The sequence below is a fragment of the Etheostoma cragini genome, chromosome 16 (assembly GCF_013103735.1).
Source record: "Etheostoma cragini isolate CJK2018 chromosome 16, CSU_Ecrag_1.0, whole genome shotgun sequence".
Lineage (NCBI taxonomy): Eukaryota > Metazoa > Chordata > Actinopteri > Perciformes > Percidae > Etheostoma > Etheostoma cragini.
The window spans coordinates 13433158-13448614 of record NC_048422.1 but is presented as its reverse complement, the minus strand read 5'-3'; the positions used below and the strand labels follow the sequence as shown (position 1 = coordinate 13448614).

Sequence of the window (15457 nt, the reverse complement as noted above, 5' to 3'; positions counted from 1 at the left end):
GTGTCAACATGGATCAGATGTAGCCTAGTGGCCCCAGTAAATGGTTGGTGTGGTGTGAATGGGCCAAGCGGCGTTTCAAATTGGTTTCACGTAATCTGTTAATCTGGGGGAGTGTCTCGTTTTAACCAAGGACCCCTCTTGGTGTAACCACGCCCAATCAGCTGTTTCCTCAAGATCACCGAAGCTCATGGGGAAAAGAACTTTCCCTCGCGTCCGGTCAGTCTCACTGTGAACCCATGATAGACTTCGCCGCTTTTTGTTTTGGGATTTAATTTTTGTGCGGTGTGTGTTAGTCCAGCAACAAGTAGTGTCAGCATGTCTCTGGCGGATCTGCAGTGGTGTCCCACAAGCGTCCAGGTAACCGTCCTCCAAGCCAGAGGCCTGAGGATAAAGGGGAAAAGCGGCACCAACGATGCCTACGCGCTCATGCAGGTGGGCAAGGAGAAGTTTCAGACCGCGGTGGTGGAGAAGAGCGTGGCGCCGATGTGGAAGGAGGAGGCCGCTTTCGACCTGCCTGGGGGAGGCACGGAACGCTGCACGCTGCATGTCCAAGTCCTGCACCGGGCCCTGATGGGTCCGGACAAACTGCTGGGACAGGTTATCATCAACCTGCTGCAACTCACTGAGGACAAAACCCGCAACAAAACCGAGTGAGTGCCCACAACAGGCTGTTAGGTCATTATTTGAATAAAAAGGATATGAAAAGCAACGAACCATTATGTTAAAGTGTGTGTGTGTAAACACACTCAGAGATCGGTTTCTTCATTAATTATGTGATCTATGTCAGCAAGTAGCCAAACTCCCCATCACAAGATCCCAGAATGTCCATTAGCCATATCTTGTTTTGTTCACACAGAACCCAAAGATATGTGGTTTATCAAAGACAATACCCCGAAATAACCACAGCAACTGCAGTTGCTGAAAAGTTCTTTAAATTAACTTGAGACATTGAATAATAGTCTCACAGCTTCTACTGAACAAGTACCATTATCTCTCATTTAAAGGAGGCATCATTGAGCTTGTCCCCTGGTGGGATAAGCCACTGTTTCAAAAGAAGAAAAAAGAATTAAGTTTCTTTGAGCAATCAAACTTCTCTGCTGCTGACCCTGAAGACCGACAAGTGTTGCTTATGGGAAAAAAATCCGTAAGAAAGGTTTATCCTTGAGAAAATAACCCTCATGATCACTGTATTTTCTGGGGCTTTAAACACCCCAGTCATCTGAATAGGAGACTTTATTCAGGCTATGCAATTTTTGGGCCAGATATCACTCTAAGCTATTCCCTTTTAGTTGCATGTAAATGATGAAGTCATGGGAGGTGAAATAAAGCCTTTAGTTACTTTGATTTTCATTTGCAAACCAGGAGAACAACTCCTGCTTGCTGATTCATACTGCAGCAAAGCGCCATGATCACTATTACATTCTTAATAGTTATAATCATGTTTTTATTTTTATAACTGTAAAACAATCATGCATCTTCTGTGAAAACTGTAGATTAGTGGTGCCATATGAATATGTTTCCCATAAATTGTGCATTGGAAATGACTTTGGAAGTTACTTCCCTCTGTGATATTTCCCACTTTTGAAAAACAAATTGTCTTCCAGGTGAGGTATTTACACACACACACACACACACACACACACACACAGCCTATGATCAGCATTACTTACTCAGGCAAAATATGTGAGTCAAAGGATTCAGTGGTTCATTGATTGAACTTGTCAACAATGGACAGATTTCCTGGAATTCACCTCACTGTGCTCTATGAAGCCCATTTTGTAATCAACTGCAGGGATTTGGTTGATTGGTTTTACAGGCCTGGCTGGTACTACTGTATGGTCTCACTAATATCAAATATACTTGCTCCTTTTAAGCAGAAAATATGCTCTTCAGTCTGTGAAAATATGGTTTAACATTTTAATTCAAGATATCCAAAACCTGTCAGCCAGGTCTATAGTAATACTGTACAATGTTTTGTTGTGCTAAGCAGTTTCTGAGTATTTTAGTCCCCTGCCATGTGACTGGTATTATACAGAAGCAGACTGCATACCAGGCTAAATGCACAAACCCTTCCTTCTCCAGGATTGTTTGATGTTGTTTGGTTCTCTGTGCACTTGATGTCTTGAATCATTGCAGGAGTTGTAATTTAGTCCCGCTTTGCTAGATTTTATATTCATTTCTGCTCAAATTTTGTTCATCATAAAACAATATGGATTTGCTGTCTGTGCATTCTATGGAAAACCTTTTATAAATCAGAGCAAACGGTCAATCCGCTTAAATTAGAGCTGGTTTAAAATGCATTCTGTCACACAACTTTTAATACTGTTCTGCCTGCTTCTCAGATTTGGCTGTCCAATTCTCTCAGCATGCCAGGCTGAACTTCACCTGGCCTTACTCTGCATGTTTAACCGTGCACAGTTTTGGGTTTTGTAGCATATCTTGTTATATCTGCTCTTTTTAGTGTGTCATCCAAAAAATCTGAAATTGGTTTCTCACTTGAGGACTGCTGCAGAGATTTGCATTTGAGGATTTCTTACCCCAAAACTTTATTATATATTTAAAATGTCTTCTTTTTTTTTTTTTTTTGTGAAATTGGCAAGCATGCTTAACTGCTTTAAGTACGTTAAATGTGCAACTTGTTTTCAGTTATTTTTGTGTTCCTCTGTGGGTTATGTGAATGCACCTTGACACTGAGGTTGAATCCAGCTTCAGCCACACATTCCAGCCTGTTTTTTTAACTGTGAAAAGCAAACAGTGATGGCAACAGTCTAGCAAGGTCAGTTTTTCTGAAACAAAATTCACGTTGTTTATGCCTGTGCTTTTTTAAATCCGACATGTCCAAATGCCTTTTGGGAACAGGCCTATTTTAATCAACTACAAGGTAATTGTGAACACATTGTGTAACAGCCACATCAGTGAGGCTACTGACAAGCTGAATAACATTTATTGCAGAGCCTCTATTAATCTGCTGCCAGGCCTGAGAGCCGAGCTTCTGTCCAGAGTTTTGTCATATGAAACCTCTTGACATAGCATGTATTGTGATTTTTATTTTGGTTAGAAACTGAATTTCTAGTTGACTCGTTCCTTTTGTACAGGATTTCATTATTGCCTGTCTGACTGATGGATGAGGTCTAATACAATGAGCCCTGGACAGTTTTGGTCCTTGCATGTTATCACTGTTACTACTATTTCTCACTCAGCTCTTCTCCCACTCACACAGCTGTGCTCTGTGATAAGAAAAACTTGAGCCACACAATGTCTTATCAGTAGTTGTGTGTGTGGACTATTGAGTCACCCATTATCCTCGTGTGGTTCTGTCTGTACAGCAGAGCAAAACACTTTCTACTATTAACAGGGGCGTGAGATTACTGAGTTTAATGGCATCATCATTATAATCCATGCACAACTGAAAGCCTCCGGCACACTTTTTACCCCAACCGATTAACGCCCAAACACTTTTGTAACTTCCCTTCTGTTTTAGCTGAACTAGCTTACTTCTTCTTTTTTTAATGTGAGATGTTTGTTGCATGTGTCAGATCAGCCAAGTACAGTACTTCAAAGCTCCGGGTTGTGATTATACTGTGTATTTCAGTAAAATATAGGACAATTTTCTCATAGTATTGTATACTAGAGTATCAAGCAGTATAGTTCATTAAGCTATAGGTGCTGTAAATTGTTAGTGTTCGTAAATAAGACGAACCAGTAGTATTAATATATTACTATTTACCTTAACACATTGCTGTAACTGTATAATACCCAAAGCACACAGTACTTTTTGGAATTATATAAGTATTTGCCAAACTGTGTGTACAACATACTTATATGGTATACTACTACTTTTATTTTGTATAGATGTTTAAAGTTACATCAGGTTGAAATATTAGTATAATTTGATATTAAAAGCTTCAGTTACCAGCTTCAAGAATACAGAAACCTTTTGTAAAGAGGCTGAAATCAATGTTGTTGTTTTTTATATTAACAGAAGATCACTATTTATAGTGATGAACCCACAGAATTATCACCCAACTCTGCAGTTCCCCTCAAATCTAGAGAGTTTTAAAACATCTTTCAGCTCACTGTTTTGGTTTTGACGCTTGTACTTTCATCCTATCGTCCTTTTCAGCCACACCAGGCAGCTGTTTTCCTGCAAAAAAAGCCCCAGAACCTGCTGTATGCTGCAGTGTCACACACAAAGACGTTAAATGAAGGAGTTAGCAGCTAGCTGGTGAAGATAATGAGTCATTTAGCGGTTGATTAGCCGGATATTTCCTAAGGTGTTGGTGGAGACCAAAAACGGAGCTAAAAAGAGATTGCATAATAAACTGAAATTCACCAGAGTAGTCAGAATCGTAACTCCAAGTGAATGCTTATGATATTCTGTGTGGGCTGGATGTATAAAGGCGTTGGTTTATTAAAGTAAATTGTAATATGTCAGTGTTGTGTTCATAACTTGTTTCCGCTGCTGTTAGCCAATGCTCATTTAGGATAGTCATGTGTTGTGAAAGGGCTCAAGGTCTATAAATAATAACATTGACGTAATGTCTAGCCCTTCCGTTCAGCTAGCATTTGCTAAGAAATTATTTGTATTGTTAGCCATATTTAGGAGCAAGGGAGGCATTGTATAGCCGTTAATATTTTAAAAGGATGATATAATTTAGCAACTTCCATGAAAGGATGTTCTCTTCTTACATTTGTTCGCAATACATTTGAAGCATTGCTGAGGAGGGAGGATGAGAGTGAATCAAAATATCGGATTCAATACCACTGAGGGGGGGGAAAAAAAAGATACTATTGGGTCTATATTGGTTGCATCTCAGGGAGAGGTGTTTTGTAAAAATAAGGGGGGGAAGGGGGTGTACTGTTTATGGCATATAAACACTATAGTTACTCAATCAATATTAAGTAATGATTTTAAAAACACATTTTGTTTACCAAAATCTCTTTATTTTAAACGTACCCTTTGCACATTCAAAGCACAATGGTTGTTCAGTTTTGGGTGCAGCTACAACACAGAAATATGCTCTTAACACACACACAGAAATGCACCCATGGCCCCTTCCTTTATTTTCTCATTTCCCCAGGAATCCAGATTTCAGTTGGAGTTGTTTTTTCAGTGGTGAGCTGACCTCAGATTTCTGCCTGATGGGCACTTTTTTAATGCTGACTGTTCATTTTTGTTCTGTTCAAGTATCTTGCTTATTCTGAAACCCTTCTGTTAGTGTTGGACCATGACTCAGAAGCAGTTGAAAGTTGACACAACCTGGGGCTCAGTGGAAGTCTTACTGAGTGGGTTTTTACATGTCATTACAAGACTTACATTTTAAGTTTCTAGTTTGAGGTTTTAGTTAATGTTTATGTTGGGTTCCTGTTAGGTGATGATGAGGTTTATAGCAGATTGGTTTCCTGTTAACTTGACAAGAAGAACTAAGGGACTGTACGGTATTTATGGAATGGACTACCGGAAGAAAATATGAAAGTCATTTCTTTTTATTCTTTGTTGAGGGTAGGGTCACCCAGTGTATTTATTTTTTTTAGTCTGGGCGGGGGGGGTTACCCAACTCTTGTATTCATGAAAACTGCAACATTTCAAAGTGGCTTGTTTTGTGCATACTGTTCCATACTTTTCTCGGTCTATGCCCCGCATCGCTAGCAGATGGGTCTGACCCATCAAAAATTGCAACGTGACAGCAACACTACATAACTTTTAGTGAAAGCTGTAGTTCCAATGAGACAACTTGTAGGGGGACCGAAGCAGGAAAATGTATAGTGTTGCTCTTTTCTCCAATCCTATCTATAGAGCTTAACGAAGGAGTAACCTATTATTTGAAGTAATGCAGGAAGTGTGAATTTAGTTTCCATACTCTGTTTCCACAACAATAATCATGAGTAAATCTACTGAAATGGGCACCATAACAGTGGAGTGTGATGTTGAAGATGCGAAAGCAGAGGTCACTCATGTATGTTTCAAAAAAAAAACGGCATCAATAACTTTTTGGGGAGGGTCAAGCCTCGTTTCCTTACCATTTGATAGGGTCATAGGAAATTGTATTGCTTGGGAGGGTCAAGTCTATTTTGACTAAAGATAGCAAAACTCCTCCTTATCCCCCTTTTTTAAATAAAAAACCAACAGTCCCTAATGTTGTTGGTTTAAAAACTCCCTTTTTAAGAGGCGGACTGGTCCATTAGATGTCTGCAGGCTTTGATGTCTGAAAACATGCGGTATGCACAAGGTTGAGCGTGACATGTGTCTCCAAGGCATAGTGGGTCACAAGCTATCGGAGTGCCTCTCAGGTATAAATATATGCTACAATTCAAATCCTAGTTCTTATTGTAATGATTTGATTAAAGACTGCATGTAAAATATTGTTAAAAGTTTACACAGAATGATTCAAAATGTTTCCACATTAGAAGCTGCCACGGGCAAACTTTCCCCCATGTTCAGTTTGCTGGTTGTGCTTAAACCTTTGCAGACTTTCCAAAAACACTGAAGTGGCTGCTGAGTCACTCTCTATTTGCTATGGGATGGATCATACTTTCCATAAAGAAACTGACGGGGACTAAACATCCATACTGTACATTATGTCTGTTATTCCTTTAAGCCAATAGCCTGCTTTATAAAGTGTTATGCTCATAGTTCAGCTGTGCGCCCTGTAACTTTTTTTTTGTTTTTAAAGTTGATTGGTTCAATCTCACCACTTAAATAAAAACCATTTTCAGTCGCAGCAGGAAGCTGTTTTCATGAAAAAATCCCCAAAAACCCACTTTACACTACCTGCTAGTTGGTAGAGATCCCAAACGGTGCTAAAAGAGAGTAGATACTGGACTTACATTAAACCAGATGGACTCAACTCAAAAATGAAGGGTAATGTTGCTCTGTTTATGTAAAAGTTTGTCACATCAACTTATGCTCCACTGTCATCAAAAGGATAAACAAATCTGTTATTGCTGGTCTAAGAATGTTTTAACCTTAGAACACTGAAACAGTAAGTGGGTTACAGATTTGGGGATTATGTACCTGGTAACATGTTTTCAAAAAATGTTATTCTTATAAGATGCCTCTCTTTAACAGATGGTTTAAGTTGCTGGACAAGACTGGCAAGGCAGACAAAGACAGAGGAGAGGTGCTTGTGGACATCCAGTTCATGAGACACAACATGACCGCCAGCATGTTTGACCTCTCCACTGCCGGCAAATCCAGATCTCGCCTGGGCAAGTTTAAGGACAAAGTGCGTGGCAAGAAAAGGGAATCTGATACTGCGTCTAACGTGGTGCCATCCTTCACCCAGGTTCTGACAGACAGCGAGGAGGAGGGAAAACAGGACGCAGAGGAAGATGCTGACAAAGGAGAGAAAAAGAAGAAAAATAAAAAGTCTTTGTTTTCTACCAAGTCTAACCTGCAGAGGAACTTGTCTCAGTCCATGTCTGTTCTGCCTGCAAAGAACTCCTCACTGAGCGGCAGCCAGTCCTCTGGTCTAAATATGGATTCATCTGAAGGTTGGGAGCAACAGTTTTCAGTGTACTTCAATATTTTGTCTATTTTCTCTTGTCCTTTTTGTCATTACACGTATGTTAACTGTCCCATGTCCTTCCAGGCAAAAAGAAGTTCAAGTTCCTGATGCATAAACGCTCAGGCAGCTCAGACAGCAAAGATTCCTCCTCTGGTAACCAAAAACATGGTGCTGTAGAGGAGAGTAACGTGTGCATCAATGGCAGTCATGTATACTGTGAAGAGAAGCCGCCCCGGACGTCTCGCATCGGCTCCAACTTTAGTCTGGCCAGTTCAGGCCACGGATCCATGGAGGACGTCCCTGAAAGCTCCACATCTGTTGATTCACTAAGGGCAGTGAGGAAATATTCACCATGGACGGAGGAGGAAGAGGAAGAGGAGGAGGAAGGAGAGCTTATAAAAGAGGATGTAAGTGAACTAAGAAGGGAGGAAGGGGAAAGGATCAGGAGACAAGAAGAAGAGCTTGAAAGATTGGCTGAGGAGAAGAGACAAAGGGAAGAAGAAAAGAGGACTAAGGAAGAGAAAGTTAAAAGGGAGGAACGGATTAAGAGGCAGGAGGAAGAAAGAGCTCAGGAAATGAGGAGGCAACAAGAGGAGAGGGTCAGGAGAGAAGAGCGTGAACGATTGGCAAAGGAAAAGAAGAGACTAGAGGAACAGGAAGAAGAAAAAGTTAGAAAGGAAGAAGAGGAGAGGATCAGGAGGGAAGAGAGGGTTGAGGAAGAGAGGAGGCAAGAGGAGCATGAAGAAAAGAGGAGACTTGAGGAACAAAGAAGGCAAAGGGAGGAAGAGGAAAGGATTAGGATTGAGGAGGAAACTGCTCAGGAAGAGAGGAGACGCAAGGAAGTGGAGAGAGCGAAGAGACAAGAGGAGCGTAAATTAGCAGAGGAAAAGAGAAGAATGGAGGAAGAAGAGAGGATTGAAAAAGAGAGAGTGAGACAGGAGGAAGAGGAGAGGATATGGAACGAGCTGGCTGAGGAAAAAAGGAGACAAGAGGAGATGGAGAGAATCCAAAAAGAGGAGCGTGAGGAAAAAAGGAGGCTTGAAGAACAAGAAAGGAGACAAAGGGAGGAAGAGGAAAGGATTAGGATTGAGGAAATGGCTCAGGAAGAGAGGAGACACAAGGAAGTGGAGAGAGCGAAGAGACAAGAGGAGCGTAAATTAGCAGAGGAAAAGAGAAGATTGGAGGAAGAAGAGAGGATTGAAAAAGAGAGGGTGAGAAAGGAGGAAGAGGAGAGGATCAGGAGGGAGCTGGAGATGGCTGAGGAAGAAAGGAGACGAGAGGAGATGGTGAGAATCCAAAAAGAGCAGCGTGAGCAAAGAAGGAGGCTTGAAGAACAAGAAAGGTGGCAAAGGGAGGAAAGGATTAGGATTGAGGAGGAAATGGCTCAGGAAGAGAGGAGACACAAGGAAGTGGAGAGAGCGAAGAGACAAGAACAGGAGCGTAAATTAGCAGAAGAAAAGAGAAGAATGGAGGAAGAAGAGAGGTTTGAAAAAGAGAGGGTGAGAAAGGAGGAAGAGGAGCGGATCAGGAGGGAGCTGGCGATGGCTGAGGAAGAAAGGAGACGAGAGGAAGAGGAGATGGTGAGAATCCAAAAAGAGGAGCGTGAGGAAAAAAGGAGGCTTGAAGAACAAAGGAGGCGAAGGGAGGAAGAGGAAAAGATAAAGAAAGCAGAGGAAGAGAAGGCTAGGAGGGAAAAGGAAGACTATGAGAGATTAGTAGAGAAAATGAAACTAGAGGAGGAAGAAAGGAAAAGGATTGAGGCAGAGAAGATGAGACAAGAGGAAAGGATAAGGGTGGAGGAAGAGATGAGGAAGAAAGAAGAGGAGACTGTTAAGAGGCAAGAAGAGCATGAGAAGTCGGCAGAGATAAAGAAGACCAAAGAACAAGAAAGGAGAAGAATTGAGGAAGAAAAAAGGGAGGAAGAGGAAAGGATTAGGATGAAGGGTAGACAAGAGGAAGAGGAGATTGCTAGAAAGAAAAAGGAAGAACATGAGAGAGTGGTCGAGGAAAAAAATAGACAAGAGGAACAAGAGAGGAGATGGATTGGGGAAGAGGAGAAGATTAAAAAGAAGGAAGAGGAGAGGATAAGGATCAAGAAGGAAGCTGAAGAGGAGGCCAGGAAGCTGGAGGTAGAGAAGTTAAAAAGGGAAGCAGAGAAACAGAAGGACAATCAAACTGCTGTGGCTGTGGAGAGCCCTGCAGGAATCCCTCCTAATCCATTTGATGAAAACCTTTCAAATAATCCCTTTGAAAAGATTCCCGACTCTCCCGCTGGACTCGCCAACAACACAGCCAAAGTGTCAACGATCCAACAAAGGTTAGAATTTATAACTCTCATTTCAAAATGTATGACAAAATTCACCATTATGTTTCAATAGTTGGAACCTGTGTAAAACTCCACCTGTGGGAAACTGTGGAAAGTAACAAAGTATTCTACTTAAGTACATTTTTCACAAATCTGTACTTAAGTAGAATCAATATTGCATACTTTTGACTCTTACCTTGTTACATTTTGCAGAAATTATCTATACTTTCTAATCCACTACATTTCTAAAACGTTCCATTACATTTTTGTTACGTTTTCTGATCGGTTCTTTTTTTGTTGTACAGTAAAACATGTTTAAACTAGATGGGAGTTCAGTAAACCTGCCTTAGTTTTCATAAACAGAACAAGAAAGCCACTAAATTTGAATAGCGGATGGAAATGATGTAAAGTCCAAGTCATTTCCATGTGCAGAAAGTGTTAACCTGACCGTAGTTCTACTGTTTTTCAGTCGGTTACAACACCGCAACACTTCATCTCAGCACTTCTCTTTTAAACGCCACCTTAAACTGACACGTCATGAATTTGCAGAGCTTGGGGCTTGTTTGTGTATTAGAGGTTGCATTAGAATGTCACAGGGCACATGTCATAGCAGGCCACATACACATGTGTGAGTAAGGATAAGTTTCTTATCATCTGAGATTGCACAGTCTCACCTCATAAAAGCATGTTTCAAATTCACAGTGAGGGAAAATGACTTGAAACAATGGGTAATTATATAGGTTGGTGGTAATTTCAGTGATTTTAGGATGAGATTTGATTGGTATTTTAAAAAATTTATTATATTACGGCATTTAACTACATTTCATTGCCTTAACGATACTGCTTTTTCAAAAGGAATATTCTTTGTCTCATTTTCAGCATCCTAGAAAAGTCTTATTTTGTCCTTCCCATGAAACTATTTCTAAATACTGCTTACATTTAATTTGTTCTGTCTCATATCCAGGGTTCAATCTGCTGCATCATTGGTGGGAAGCGAGCCCGTTTCCACTGATGAAAAGAGTCCTATTAGTACTCAACAGGAGAGGCGGTTGGCTCCACAGCCTCCAGGAAGGAATCCAGCTGAGAGACAGGCTCAGGGGGAGCAGCATGAATCTACACCAAATCCGACACAAATTAACAAGAAAAGTAAAGACAAAGACATCAAAACTGTCAGCGTTCTCCCTCAGCGCTCGGTACAAATGATCGCTCCTCTGAGTATCGCTCCTCCCCCAGATACAAAGTACACCCAGAGCATGACGCCAAGTAGTTCCACTATAAAAACATCAAATGGGGCAAAACACAGTAAACGTCCTGCGCCGTCTAGACCTCGTTCTGTGGAAGGGTCGTCGTCTGAACACAACACAGCATTGTCTTCTGATGGCGACCTTTCCCATGAATGTGTCTCAGAGGGAAAACCATTCCCGATCGTTTATGGCTTAAATCCATTTGAAGACGATGAAGATGAAATTGTAGCCCAAGATGATGTAACAATTTCTGGTAATACTGGGTCAGTACAATGGCCTCCAGTCGTGTCACAAGCTGCTGATAAAGATGTTGCCTCTCAAGTAAAAATCAAATCCTCAAAGGCCCGCGCTCCCCCACTTCCTGTGACCAAACCTGATAACTGTGCATGTGACCCCAAGTCAGAGGCCATACGTCCTGTGCATGTCCAGGAGGCTCCACTACAGGAGTCCCAGCCTGTGGCAGTGCAGAGTGCTAGGGAGGAAGCAGGTGGCAAGAAGGAGGGGTCTCCTATTACTTCACGCAGGTGAGAAAGTTCAGATTCCTCTATAGAATATTTATAGAACTCATCCGTCTCTTCATATATAATACACACCACTAGCTCCCAATATCATGCCTTTCATAAAAGTAAACAGATCCATTACACACATTTCTTATGTAGAGGTGTCTGAGTCATCCTTTCATTTATATTTATTATACTCACTCATCATTGCTTGTGTTGTGTTTCATGAGGTTGGTGAGGATGAAATGAACCTACAGCTTTAATACAAACTACCATAATCTTTTGATGAACAACGGGTTACTCTTTGATTGTCTAGAGAAATGATATAGCCCTGTAACTGACTCATACTTGCACACCCTTTCACCTTTCATTACCATCCAGCCACCGCCTACATCTTTTTGTTGTTGTTGTAATTGCAGGCTTCAACCTGTGAAACCCCTTAATCCTGTGAAACAGCAGTCTGTTCCAATCGTTCAAGGGAAAAATGATAACAAGTCCACTGGAATCCTGTGTCAAGTTCAGGAGAAAACAAAGGTATCTTTGTCTGTTTAACCAACAAATGTATGGTGGTAAAATAATTTTCTGTCTCTTAATTAACCAAGGAAAGTGTTGTTGTTTTTTTAATATGCACACACATATTTGTGCACTCTCACAGGTAAAGGACACTGGGCTGACAGGGCCCTACTCCCAGCTGACTCAGGAGGAACTTATCTCTCTGCTGCTCAAACAAGAAACCCAGCTGTCCGAGAAAGCCACAAAGATATCAGAGCTGGAGCAGTACATTGACAACCTGCTTGTGCGCATCATAGAAGAGAAACCAAGTATTCTCATGTCCCTGAACTCGCTGAAGAAAGCTGCCTAGAGTGGATTCCCAGCTGAGCCTTTAATTTCTGCTGTACGTAATTGGTTCAGTCCCAGTGATCTGACATTACCACAACAAATACTTTGAAATAGTTGTGGATTATAATATGGAAGCTAACTGGGGGTAAAATAATTTGGGGATTATGTCAATTTTCAATAAAAAATGTTAAGTACAAAAGATTCTACATTTTATTTACAACTATTTTTGACACTTTCCTACTGTCAACCTCTTGTATATTTGTTATAACTGTTGTCATGTTGATCATACATTTCTAGAAATTTCTTTGATAAATGTTGCCAACATGTCAAACCTAATTGCTGTATTTCGTGGTATTAAGAAACTGCTTCTTGTCTATATCCCGTATGAAGAAAGCCTTATTTTAACGTTGAAACTATGCACTTGTTATGTCTTGCTCTTCTACTGAATGTCTGAGTTTACGTGACTGGACTAACCCCAAAAAGGCACTTTACTCGGCTTAAACTACTAACATGATGCACACTGAATTATTGTACTGTACTGAGTTATGGATATGCATAATAAACATTTATTTTTTGTTCTGATAAATGTCTTTTGCCATTCCTGATCAATCAAGTCTAGCTCTTTTTGTAGTTTTTATTTGTATATACAATATTGTGGATTAGTATCATGTGCTATTTGTAGTTTACCTAGTTATATTCTAATTTGAACAATTCCTAATATCTTCCAAAATCACTATCAATGAGTGATCTTTCTGCATTTACTAATTTAGGATAATTGTCTAAAAGACAGGTTTAGTTCAATAGCCATATGTCTAGTAGAATTAATTAAATGTTAAGGTTATAGTTTTATCACCAGTAGGGATTGAGGAAAATCTCACTTTGTGCAACATTGGCGGTCTTGATTACTGGTGTACTGTATACCGCTATTCCATAGAATATTTAGTAGGAGGCGGAACTATCGAGGTCCAGTTTGTATCTACCCGGACATGTTTGACACGCCCTCATAACAAAAAACGTTCATTGGTCGTTGTTCAATGTATGTCTTTAACTGTCTATAGTTTCTCCATGCGTTTGTCGAGCCCACCATTGTGTTCAGACTAACAACTTGTTTCATATCGTTAATTTTCTAAATTTTTAGAGGCCTCTACGCTTTCCGCACGCGGGGGCAGTTTATTTGGAAGATGTCTCGTGCGAGTTTGAGCTGCCCGGGCTGCGGCTCCTCAAACATTGTAGACGATAATCTCTACTGCCAGAGCCAGCTGGTGTGTGTGGACTGCGGCTCTGTGGTGTCCGAAGGAGCTCTGGTCGCCGGCGATGACTACGCCGGAGGATCAGGTATGAACAGTGAGACAGCTACGGGGTTCTCTCAAAAATACAAAACAAATATTCTCTCCCTTAAAGTTAGCTCACGGTAGCCTCTGGTTAACTACTTTCCCATTGATGGGTGTGATTTTAATTTGTAATTTTGTTTGTGGTGCTCACATTGAAAATTACCTTTAATTCAAGAGCATCCAATCTTGGCACATGGGACCTTGAAACAATGGATGCTTGTTTTTAACAACAAACTTTAAAATTGCCCTCCATTAATGCCATTAGTTTAGCAAGCATTTGATACCTTCCGGGGGGGAAACGCCTCGGAAGTGTATGCACACATATCCATTTCAAATTTCATTTGCCTAAACGGTAAAGCCCACAAACACTGAATATCAGAGACTGATATCAATATTTGGGAGTTTTATAAGATCAAATAGTAGCTCCTCATACATCTCTCACTCAAATCACGTATCTCTCTAAAGTGTCTGTCAAAGGTAAATGCCAAAATATTGTTTTTTAAATTTCACTTTTTCAGCTCTTAGATCACCATTAACATGCCCAGATTAACCCATCAGGGCCAGTTAGTAAGTTTGTAAAACACACATTAATTTAGGAATATGCACCAGACAAAATCTCTCGAATGCCGGTAAAAATGCAGGAACCACCTCGAGGTCCTCTTTATTTGTGTTGATATATTGTGCTAGCATGTTACACATGCCAAACAAATATGTAGTAAATCAAGGCAACTGACCTTCAAGACCCCTGAAGGTTTGGAGCCCCAGAGCGATTGTCCACTTTGCTCATTTGGCAATCCAACTGAGGGTCTGAAAAGCTCTAGGAAACATCCAAACTCTGCTCTGCTTGTGGTAGCAATAAGTTGTCTACTGCTCTTTATATTATGCAGTAATACTGCTCTGTGCTGTTATCAGCTACAGCAGGTTTTTACAAAAAAATAGCATGGTGGTAGGTGAAAGTAGCATTGATATCTTTGCTATGCTAATCTCAACCCTCTGAAATTTCCTTCAAATGTTACCGTTAGATCTAGTCTGTGTCTTGACTCTCTGTGCTTTTTACAGATGTCAGCTACAGCCGATCCACCGCTGTGGCCAAAAAGCCGTGTATGAACCTAATAAAAGGTGAGATGTTGGGAGGATTTGATTGTGAGAGAGTGTTAAACAGTTGCTCTTCCATACATACAGGGGATCCAGCTGTTCTCCCATGCTTCTATAGCTTTGTTACATCTCTACAGGCATACAGCGTGTCAAAGCCATATGTCGGATTCTCAGGGTCAACAGTGAGATTGAGGATCTCTCGCAGACCTATTACAACCAGGCCTATCAGCATGAAAGTTTCATCAGAGTGAGCCTCCAGAAGAAAGAGGTTCTCGCTGGTTGCTGTGTGCTTGTATGCTGCAGACTGCTAAATTGGCCCATAACCATGGGAACCATCAGCTGTCTGCTGGATGCCGACCCAATGGCGGTGGGAATGGTTTACCAAGAGATGGTCAAGATTCTCAAGATTGAGCCTCCGATCATCAACGTCACAGAAGTGATGGAGGCCCACAGTCTGGAGTAAGTGAAGGATTCTGTTTGAGTAGAACACTTGGATAACTTTATCAGCAACATGATAGTTAAACAGGCCAAATGGGAAGAAGACTTTTAATTACAATTAAGTTTTTATTTACCTTGAACAATAGCGACAGATAAATAACAGCAATAACGGTCCAAACATCAACATCCATTCTGA

General features: G+C 40.8%; 2 protein-coding genes and 1 long non-coding RNA gene across 5 annotated transcripts in view; 2 read left to right on the top strand and 1 right to left on the bottom strand.

Annotated features, from left to right (window-relative positions):
• The first annotated feature begins 29 nt into the window (after positions 1 to 29).
• On the top strand, positions 30 to 9932 carry rab11fip1b (RAB11 family interacting protein 1 (class I) b). Its single transcript, XM_034896993.1, has 5 exons — positions 30 to 650; positions 7070 to 7494; positions 7593 to 8235; positions 8491 to 9825; positions 9887 to 9932. The coding sequence occupies exons 1-5, from the start codon at positions 316 to 318 to the stop codon at positions 9930 to 9932; spliced, it is 2784 nt and encodes a 927-aa protein (XP_034752884.1). The 5' UTR covers positions 30 to 315.
• brf2 (BRF2 RNA polymerase III transcription initiation factor subunit) overlaps positions 3269 to 15457 on the top strand; it is a 13971-nt gene continuing 1782 nt past the window's right edge. The window contains exons 1-4 of one of the 3 annotated variants that reach the window (XM_034895933.1): positions 3269 to 3272; positions 13538 to 13732; positions 14788 to 14847; positions 14961 to 15282. In XM_034895933.1, coding sequence (XP_034751824.1) covers positions 13579 to 13732; positions 14788 to 14847; positions 14961 to 15282 — 536 coding nt within the window. In that variant the 5' untranslated portion in view covers positions 3269 to 3272; positions 13538 to 13578. Of the gene's footprint in view, positions 3273 to 13417; positions 13733 to 14787; positions 14848 to 14960; positions 15283 to 15457 lie in introns of those variants that run through there. The other 2 variants (XM_034895934.1, XM_034895932.1) reach the window with 2 other exon arrangements.
• Positions 9982 to 15457, bottom strand: part of LOC117959080 — a 21181-nt gene continuing 15705 nt past the window's right edge. Inside the window, exon 3 of the long non-coding RNA XR_004659875.1 lies at positions 9982 to 10101. This is a non-coding gene — a long non-coding RNA (uncharacterized LOC117959080). The remainder of the gene's footprint in view (positions 10102 to 15457) is intronic.

Bases quoted from the DNA above. Each gene is read 5' to 3' on its own strand.
- rab11fip1b (XM_034896993.1), top strand. From the start codon at position 316: ATGTCTCTGGCGGATCTGCAGTGGTGTCCCACAAGCGTCCAGGTAACC. The intron at 651-7,069 runs GTGAGTGCCCAC...TCTCTTTAACAG, and splicing joins AAAACCCGCAACAAAACCGA to ATGGTTTAAGTTGCTGGACA. The intron at 9,826-9,886 runs GTTAGAATTTAT...ATGTTTCAATAG, and splicing joins GTGTCAACGATCCAACAAAG to TTGGAACCTGTGTAAAACTC.